Genomic DNA, 10,294 nt, shown 5'->3' on the forward strand with positions numbered 1-10,294 from the left:
TCAGTTTGAAATAGGCCATATGTGTGTCTGACAGAATCTGAGAAACTGTTTTGTGTTCTGAAGGTTACCTGAGGTGCAGTCCACGCAGAGGACCTGCGAGCCAAAGCAGAGTGGGAAGGCAAAGGCACAGCATCTCGAACAAAGCTGCTGGATCGCCTCCAGAGTGAGTGCAGGCTGACTTCTTCTTTATAACATTAACACCCCCTAGTGTTGTCATCGCCAATATGACCTTTATTCTATTTACGCAGGAGTGGTTCAGTCTCATGCATAGTTAGTGGATGACAACTGTGCTTTGCTTAACTCTGACATCCTGCAGCTGCCTATTACATGACACTTGTGTGGTTCAGATAAGATTCAATTGGATTATATGCGCACGTTGTGATAAAAATAATATCACATCGCTCAATATAAGCAGTTTGCAAGAAAATGTATTCTCAGTAGAGTAGTAATTCATCAATGTTCCCTTGTCTTTGATAATACTGACACTATGTAACAGACTTGAAACATTCATTTAGCAAGGCCCTTCTCCCTGGGGCTGAGTTTGGCCAAGTGTCAAAACTTATTACATTTGACATTGTCTTATTGATGTCTATGTTTTTACGAATTGTCAACTGTGATAGACTTATATAGACAACAGTCGGATTCCAACCAAGGTTTAGAGAGAGAGAGGGAGAGAGGGAGAGAGGGGGGAGAGGGAGAGGGAGAGAGAGGGAAGAGAGAGAGAGAGGAGAGAGAGAGGGAGAGAGAGGAGAGAGAGGGAGAGAGAGAGGGTGAGAGGAGAGAGAGAGGGAGAGAGGGAGAGAGAGGGAGAGAGGAGGGAGAGAGAGGGGGGAGAGAGAGAGAGGGAGAGAGAGAGGGAGGGAGAGAGGGAGGGAGAGAGAGAGGGAGAGAGAGAGAGGAGAGAGAGGAGAGAGAGAGAGAGAGGAGAGAGAGAGAGAGAGAGAGAGAGAGAGAGAGAGAGAGAGGAGAGAGAGAGAGAGAGAGAGAGAGAGAGAGAGAGAGAGAGAGAGAGAGAGAGAGAGAGAGAGAGAGAGAGAGTACACTGTACAGCGGAAGTTTATATATTCTAAATACGTGTGTGTGATTGCGTTTGCGCAGCCTACTGCCTCCCTCAGTGATGCTGCCCCCCCGCCGCCTGCAGACACTGCTGAAGCAGGCCGTTGAGCTGCAGAGGGAGCGCTGCCTTTATCACAACACCAAGCTGGACAGTGACTCGACTCTGTGTCCCTGCTCCTGGACCACGCCTGTAGCCGGTAAGGAGCCACATGCTCTGTCCCACAACAGGAGCCAAGGGTCCCCCTTCTCTGGTGTCTCTTGGGGAAAAAAATGAAGATACAATCAGGGATCGATTTGAATAAATATGAGAACAGAAATGAAAATAAAGCACTTATTTGTAACATTGAGAACTGAGAATACAGCTGACTGAGAGCACCATCCCATCATTTTGTAGCCGTGCAAACATGATGACTGAAAAAACAGTTGTCTTTGTGTCAGCTTACATTGCATCAAATAGTGGACCTCAGAGTAAGTGCTTGTACATCTGACAGTGTTTTGTGTGATGTAGTGTAACAGTAGATCAAACAAATGTAGCTGAGATTCTGAACTGGATCAGTTCATCACACAAGTCGGCAGATATCCTCAGATCAGATCTAATCCCTGCATAATTTAGACCGGATAAGTCTTGTAGGTTGCCTTATTCAGGACTCCTTGACAAAGTCCCAAAAAAGTCCCAGTTCATATGCACATAAAATGCACCGCATATTTGTGTTTATGTAAATAAACATTACTCTTCAACATTGTTTAATACTGACGAACATAATGTGCACAAGTGCTGAGAAAGCTTCAAATTGTTAAAAAAATTAATAAATTATAGCATGCAGAATGAAATGTGATCTGCCTGATGTTTGTGTGTGTTCCTAATCTTTAGGAAACAGTTCCCCTGCTACACCCAGCAGATTCTAACTGAACACTGCAACGAAGTCTGGTTCTGCAAATTCTCCAACGACGGCACAAAACTGGCAACCGGGTCCAAAGACACCACAGTCATCGTGTGGCAAGTTGACATGGTAATCATTCAATTTCATCAGTTCCACTTTGCTGCAGGAACAAATCATTCAAAAGATCTGTGTGAGAGCTGATATAACTGGATTAATGAGCGGTCTGTCTGTTGGTCAACAGGAAACCCTGCAGCTGAAATTGTTAAAGACTCTGGAAGGTCATGCGTATGGTGTGTCATACCTGGCATGGAGCCCTGATGATACCTATCTGATAGCCTGTGGTCCTGATGACTGCTCGGAGCTGTGGCTGTGGAATGTGCAGGTACAGCATCTCCTTACACAGCTGCAAAGTGGACAGGCATGTCAGCCACTGACTGCAGTGCAGGGAAAGTCACACAAAGAGGGAACCATGTACTGAGAAGAATGACATTTTGGAAGTTATACATTTGATCAATGTAATTCAGACTACTGAAGACTAATAAGGGCTTTGGTCGAATTTCAGATGTCATAAACAGAAGAGGACCCATCACTTCCGCTATAGTTGTATTCACTGCCAGTGTAAACAGCAGGAGTGATTTCTGTGACCCACATTGTTCAATGTTTTACTGTATATGTAGACTATTGTATCAATACAGAAACAAACCTATACTTTAAATCATAATATAGGGATGTATCACTCATCTTTGTAGCTCTACGCCTCATTACAATCAGAGTGATAACATTTTAGCCACCACTGGCTTTAACATTTTTATTTTATGTAATTTGACCCCATCCAATTGCCATTGTTATGACTGTATAGTGTGTTTTGTTTGTACACATGACTATTGTCCTGAGTCAGTAAAGAAAGAGCTGTCACTGAAACAAGCTGCTGCTGCTGCTACTTCTAGGAACCGGATTGGCGACAATGTGTTGTTTTAAACCTATAAACTATAATGGGTGGCTTTGTATCTACTTATGAGTCATATCACATTGCATTTAAAACGTAAAGCAGCAATAATCAGACAATGAATTAGTGAAGCTTTAAACAAGCCCAGCTCAGTGTCTTACCAGGGCAGAGTGGCTGCTCCAGTCACCTTTTTGTAAAAGGCACCTGGACCCTGTGGATGTTGACACACTGTAGTCCCACCCCAATTAATCTTTCCGAAACCCGTTCAAACCTAAAGGTCGAACAATGTTGTAGAGAGTGTTGATACTGCTCAGTGATGTTCTTCCCTCCTCTCTGCTCCGCTGTGTAGACGGGGGAGTTGCGGACAAAGATGAGTCAGTCTCACGAAGATAGCCTGACTAGTGTGGCCTGGAATCCAGATGGCAAACGCTTCGTCACCGGCGGTCAGAGAGGCCAGTTCTACCAGTGTGTGAGTATCTTCACAGCACATGGTTCCTGTCGGGCGCCCACAAGCGCTGAGCATTACACACAATGTATTTAAATCACTGTCATCGATTCTTAAGACATATTTAATAGAGGTGCACCAGCCAGTGGCCTACTAGGCCAGCTCATAGTTTACTTGATACTGATACTGTAATTACATGCACTTAAAACATCTTATGTAGTTGTCCTGTCTCTGCTGAAATCCTAATTGGTCGTTAACAAAAGCACTTTCAATGTGTAATTAAAAAGACATTAGCTTCTTGAGCTGAAACCAACTGGGCTGGTATGTAGAGGATAAATATAAAAAAGGGTCTTGTGTCATCCTCATGTGGTGTATCAGGACTCTAAAGGTTTCTTATGTGTGTGTATATACACTATGTGTATATGCAGCTCACAGTTGCCCACAATCATTCAGGGCTCTACAACTACAGAATATTAGACTGAGGGGTTCAGTACACAAAAAGACAAAACTGCCCTCAAATCAGTTCTGGAAGGATCTTGAATAACACTGCAGCCCAGAGCTTTTGATGGTGTTCCTGAATTCACCTCATGTTCTCCTGACCCTCAGGACTTGGATGGAAACCTGCTGGACTCGTGGGAGGGAGTTCGGGTGCAGTGTCTGTGGTGTCTGAATGACGGCCGGACCGTACTTGCATCCGACACCCACCAACGCATCCGAGGATACAACTTTGAAGACCTGACAGACAGAAACATGTACGTCACGTCCTGACTGGGCTGAGTAGCCTCACCCACTTTTCCTGATGCTTTTGTAGATGCCTGCACAAAATGTTACTAGGTCATTTTTATTTAACATAGGAAATTGATTCCTTTATGTTTCCTAAATGGTTCACATGACTATGGATACATGTGTCTGTGTGTTCAATATTGTATCCTCTATGTGACGCAGTGGGCCTCTCTTTACAGCAGTATTTATTGTGTCTGTGGATCATGTTGTTCGTTGTCTCATTCCAGAGTGCAGGAGGACCATCCCATCATGTCTTTCACTGTTTCCAAAAATGGAAGGTTAGCGCTGCTCAATGTTGCCACCCAGGTGAGCAGCTTGTCACTTTCTCACTTTTCACACCTCTACTCTTTCAGTTGAATTACGACAGTAGCAGTTCTGCGAAGTGGTGATTTTGAAATGTGTCCCAGTAAAATGTGTTCATTTCTAGGGAGTGCACCTATGGGACTTGCAGGACCGGGTGCTGGTGAGGAAATACCAAGGGGTCACCCAGGGCTTCTACACCATCCACTCCTGCCTGGGAGGTCACAATGAAGACTTCATCGCCAGTGGTAGTGAAGGTAAGACAACATCACGTTTAGCAGAAAGCAAAAAAAAGAAAATAAGAATGTGATTGTTGTTTGTTCAGATGTTTAGACACCAAACTGTACCCAATAACAACCCCCCCCCCCCCCCCCCCCTCTCCTCTGGTGACTTTCAAACATCTCACTTTCCTGTTCGACTGCAGAACATTTGCCTCCAGAATCTTTGATAAAATCTCTTCCTCCAGCAAAAAACCCTCCTATATATATATATTTATATTTATTAATATTATATATATATTCCCACTCCTAACGCGTTTGCGAAGTCCTCTGCTCCCTTTTCTTTCTGAGTACACCTGCCTAAAAAGTCCTAACAACTCAATTAAGTCCCGATAAGTGAAAGAATGTATTTTGTCAGAGAACTGAATTGAAACGTTTTCTTCAAACCCATACAGAGAGTGGTATTATGGGTAACCCTTGATCACTAGACGTCCTTAGTCCAAATAAAATGTCATAACAACACACGTCAGGCAAGTCAAAAGCAAATGTGAAAAAAGTAAACAAGTTGTACTGTACAGTATAAAACAAAGCACCATGTTCACATGCACCCAGGTCCAATATGACACATGATTGTAAACAGGTCGTCATTTGTAAAATTTGTGTGGAGTTGCCCTTTAAATTTGGAAGCAGCTGATGAGGTCTCCTGTCTCCTCTCAGACAACAAAGTTTACATCTGGCACCGGCGTAGTGAGCTGCCCATTGCAGAGCTCACTGGTCACACCCGCACGGTCAACTGTGTGAGCTGGAACCCCGTCCTGCCGGGACTACTGGCGAGCGCATCAGATGATGGAACCGTCCGAATCTGGGGGCCCGCCCCTTTCCTGGATGTCCCGGATGCAGAAGGGCTCAATGGTATGAACGTATAAACTAGCATGCATGGTTGTCAGGGTCCTAGTGCTGAAGGATGCAGATTGATAACTGCTTACTTCAGGGTACACAACACACCCGAGTACACCACCAGAGATTGAAACAAAGCCATCAATATATAACTGAGTGTAGAAGTTCAACTGAAATTCAAGGGAATAAACATAAATCTCACATTAACTGTTGAAGATTTACAACCATTGTTATACATTCAAAAGTAACTGGACAAACTAATATACGAATAAATCTAATTCTGTAAGTATGGAGTTCACCAAACGCCTCTCTTAAGATGTTTCATCAGGCCTTTCTTTCTTCTGCCTTCATGTAATACTTGATAGTAGGGATGCACCGATATGGAAATTCTTGGCCGATACCGATATTTAAAATAACAATCTGGCCGATAGCCGATAGCCGATACCGATACCGATATTTGTTTATTTTCTTTTTGTTGTTATTCATTCACCCTTTTGTGCCAGAAAAATAATTAAATCATTATTTAAAAAGCACTATTCATCACTCTTATCTTTTAATGAGCACAAATTGAATCAGATTTATGAAACAATCTCTGATTTAACTAAACTTTATTTAACAGAGACATATTAGGCCCATTTTACCGCAAGTTGAAATGGTTCCTTGGGATCTTAATGAAATGTCTGTAACATATTTTGGTCAAAATACCACAAGGATAATTTAAAACAGCACCTTTTACCCTGTCTAAAACAGCCCTGTTAAAGTATCATTATAGAGAACGCTCTTCTCATTGATTTACGGTAGCAGTATTGCCCGTTTATTAGATGTGTTACGGCTTCTGTGTGTATAACGTATGTTGTCAATTCCCTTGTTACCTGTGCATGAGACGGATGAATAGAGCCGATGCACATGAGAATAAAGTACTTAAACAGACGCTACGCTCATACTTTTTACGCCAAGTTACACTGCGTGAGTCAAGATAACTTAACAAGCCCTCCTCAGTTTTACCTGTTTTGAGTGTCGGGCAGAAATCACATCGCGTCAACACCCACCGTGGCCCTTCGCGATGCTTGTTTTAATTAAACAGTCGGATTCCCCTGGTCCGCACCAGTTCTCAGTCAGATGCTAGGCGCCACCCGGAGGGTTCCCCCAGCGGTCGCCGTAGCTGAGGTGATCCGCGAGAAGGGCCCGACACGCGTCCAGAGTGGCCGCCGCTGACCGCGTACCCAGTCCCCTCCCCGCCTTCCGCGCCGGCGCCGTGAGGTGCCACCGGATGAGGACCTCCCGGTGCCGCACACTGAGCCTCCGGCGGCGCGGAGAGGAGGGCGACGGAGCGACTGCTCCCCCAGCCGCGGCACGTGCCCAGCGGTTTTACCACAAATATGAACATCGGCCAATGATATCGGTGAAAGTCAAGTTTATTACCGATAAGCCGATATCAGTAAACGAGGCGAATATCGGCCGCTACCGATGTTCGGCCGATATATCGGTGCATCCCTACTTGATAGTGTTTTCTGCTTTCGGTTCCGTCTTTGAGAAGCTGCTCATTTGAGTTTAGGTCAGGTCACGTGACTTGGTAATGTCAGTGCAACAGACACAGATTTCTGTAAATATTCCATCAACTGTCTGGCTCAGATGAAGCTGATAATGGTCCAGTTTTCAATTCTGGACGTTGTAAAATGATCAGAATTAGTGGGTATTTAGGTTCAATGATGTCAGTGAAAGAGCACATCTCTGAAATATACATGATTCATGGTTCAAAAGTTGGAGGCTTCAAAAACCATACGTTAATGGTTCGTGGCTCTGTGTGCAGCCATTGAGTTGCTCTGAGTCTCTTTGGACCAACAGCCAACATTCAGTCGAGTGTGTTGTGTTGTGATGAGTGTGTGTGTAAGCACAGCAGCGAAGCTCTGAGATGATATGATATCTGTCTTCTTTTCTTGCCCTGTCAGAATGCAGCAGTATGGACAGCTGATGATCTTCTGGTGCTCTGAACCCAAGGAGCGCTAAGACTCTGTAGACACTTGAATGGATGAAGTGGGGGGGAAGCTTTATGATTGGACAGCTGCCTCCTGGAGGCGGAGCTGCTTGTGCTCCATGTCAGGATGTCACAGCTCATCAGCTCTCGGACTCCGTCACACTATTGAGAGCAGATCCGTTCTAGTAATAGCTGGGCTCGAGGACATCCAGAATCTGACCCATCACCCCTTCCTCCTCCTCGTGTATGGACCCATTCCCTCAGCACCATCCAGGACCACCTTTAGCAACCTGCTCTTATTTATTATCAGCTACATTATTTTATTTATTCTTGAGTAGTGCTTGGCTGTGACGTAGCAGCACCTGGTGGAGGGTGCGTGTTCTTCGTTCGGTCCTCAGTCTGAGCTGCTCACCTTAAGAATGTTCAGCTCTTTCCCCCTCCCACCTCCTGAACCTATGAAGAAATTTAACCTGCAGGAACATTTGAAGGCTGAAATAACCACTTGAAGAGAAGGATTTTTTTTAATGCAAAATTCTACGTTACGTTGTCTTTTTTTTAATGAGGAACACAATGTTTTTTTCCCTCTGGCTTTCCTGCGTTTAGCCAGAGAAAGAATATTCTTTGACTAGCATGTTACACAGGACTGCACACGACACCATGATCCATGGCAACTTCATGCAGTGTCAGTGGACGGCTGCATACAGCTGCTGATGTGTTGAGACCTATAGCGTTAGAAGGATGATCTGTCAACCCTTACCTCTGCATATGGATTATCTGAGTGTTGTCTCCTGTTGCTCTGCGTGGATTTCCTCTTGATTTTTTGATTCTGGCTTCACTTCCATTTCTGTTTCACTCATTATATCAATTTATTTGCATTTGGTTTAGTTGTCACTTGTTCCAAGTTTCATTTACCACACCGTGTTTGTGTTTTTATTTTCTGTATGTGGAGCTATAACATTTAAGAAGACACTCTCTGATTTATTAATGTTACCAGTGGAGCCCCAAACCCCAGTTCAACTTTTTCAGAAGATAAGACTGGTGTTATTCTCTGTATTCTATTGACAAATAATTCTGTAAAAATAGACCAGAAGCATCCATGTGTTTCTCAAAACGTTACATCTGCCTCCCTCTGTCTGTGGCTCTCAGCTCTGAAAGCCAACTTGTTTCTCCTGTCGATGTGAACTTTTTTGAAACACCTCAAAAACATCTGCTTGATAGTTACATTCAAACAAAGTTTGTTAGGGTCAGAACGATCATTACATTTTCAGAATCCACATGGACTCATCTGCAGGATGGTCTGTGTGACTCAAGATAAACTAGTTTGTGACAGTGTGTTCGTGGTGATGTAACAGTGTTGTTGGAAATAACGGAGCTCTGTGGTTCAGAGGAGTAACTATCAGGTCATAGAACACAAACACACACACACACTCAGATTCAGTGACTTTTGGTCTGCACCTGAGATTTTCTTTCAGGATGAAACGACAAAGAAAGCAAGAACATTTGAGCATTATCCTCCGAGGTCAACACATCACAGTGAGCTGAGAGGACAATATCAGATTCCTTAATCACACATTTGTACACAAGTGTAACATAAAGTTATTATGTACTTCTACAAAGTGTTTCAGAGAATCGAAAAAAGAAAAAACTTGCTTGATACAATATTCGATGTAATATGTGCTGTATATTTGTATGTTATGGCATGTATTATGAGACTGTGTACAATGGCAGACAGGATGATGTGTTTTTCAGGGTTCCCGCACCTGCTGTTGTTTTTTTTAAGAATCCAGCTGCTCTTCATCAGCAGTATTTTTCATCAGATTTTCTTAAATGTACGACTGTTGTAATATAAAGCCCTGACTTCACATTTACACCTGTACACCAACTGACACAGGTGTTTTGACTTTCATAAACCAGAGTGCAGCCACATTCACATTTCACTCTGCTCATGTTCCCAAGATGTCCCCAAAAGACTGGTTTTTCTTCCCAGTCCTGGATGATAACTGCAGGATAGAGTGGGGACTGTGGGGACCCTGTTTATCTGCCCAGGCACCATCACAGCCAGCACCAGCTTCTACTCTTCTAACACAGAACATGCACACACAGTGGCCCTCAACAATAGATGTCACACACATACACACACTTACATTTGAGTGAATCACAGTTGTGGTGTTCTAGCTTCTGCTTCTGCTACTTTCTTGAGTTTGTTTATTCTTAGTATTTCAGGCGTCTCTTCTTTTCTCTTTTTGCTACAAGAAGCCAAAGTAGTAACTTTTTGCTTGCAGGCAGTCTCTGCCAGGAACCATTTTACATTTTAAATGTGTTATTACAAAAGGTGATTGAACTGTTCTGTACTGTTCTGTAGGAGACATGCTATGTATGAATATTTTAAATAAAGCATTCAGGGTTTTAAAATGTGTTTTACTTTATGTCCTTTAAAGACACTAAATAAAGACACTAACAGAAAAATAATAGGATCTCATGTACTGTGTATTATGGAATAGAATAATAAAACTTTGATCAGAATTTGAGGATGTCTAGGCCCTGAAAAAGCCCCAAAAGGGAAATAGAAATCCTTCAACCATGAGGGTATAAACCCAGAACAACACGAATCAAGAAAGTACCGTTGTTTTCAAGTAAGCCAAACTACAATGTGCTATAAGTAAGTAAGTGCCATTTAAGTGGTATTACATTTTTTTTTTTTATTCATGGTAAGAAATGTGTTTTTAGTTTGAGGTGGAAGATTTATCGACTTTCTGCTGTCCTGATGTCATTGGGCAGCTCACTCCACCATTT

The 10,294-nt window shown here is 43.2% G+C and overlaps 1 protein-coding gene across 1 annotated transcript in view; it reads left to right on the plus strand.

Moving 5' to 3' along the window:
- The window catches only part of wdr26a (WD repeat domain 26a), an 11,085-nt gene extending 1,172 nt beyond the window's left edge, over positions 1 to 9,913 (plus strand). Inside the window, 10 exon segments of the mRNA XM_053433215.1 lie at positions 1,099 to 1,208; positions 1,211 to 1,253; positions 1,928 to 2,066; positions 2,179 to 2,319; positions 3,233 to 3,352; positions 3,935 to 4,080; positions 4,339 to 4,417; positions 4,539 to 4,668; positions 5,347 to 5,541; positions 7,476 to 9,913. Coding sequence (XP_053289190.1) covers positions 1,099 to 1,208; positions 1,211 to 1,253; positions 1,928 to 2,066; positions 2,179 to 2,319; positions 3,233 to 3,352; positions 3,935 to 4,080; positions 4,339 to 4,417; positions 4,539 to 4,668; positions 5,347 to 5,541; positions 7,476 to 7,498 — 1,126 coding nt within the window. The 3' untranslated portion in view covers positions 7,499 to 9,913.
- The last annotated feature ends 381 nt before the right edge of the window (positions 9,914 to 10,294 follow it).

This window comes from Pleuronectes platessa, chromosome 10, assembly GCF_947347685.1.
Source record: "Pleuronectes platessa chromosome 10, fPlePla1.1, whole genome shotgun sequence".
Lineage (NCBI taxonomy): Eukaryota > Metazoa > Chordata > Actinopteri > Pleuronectiformes > Pleuronectidae > Pleuronectes > Pleuronectes platessa.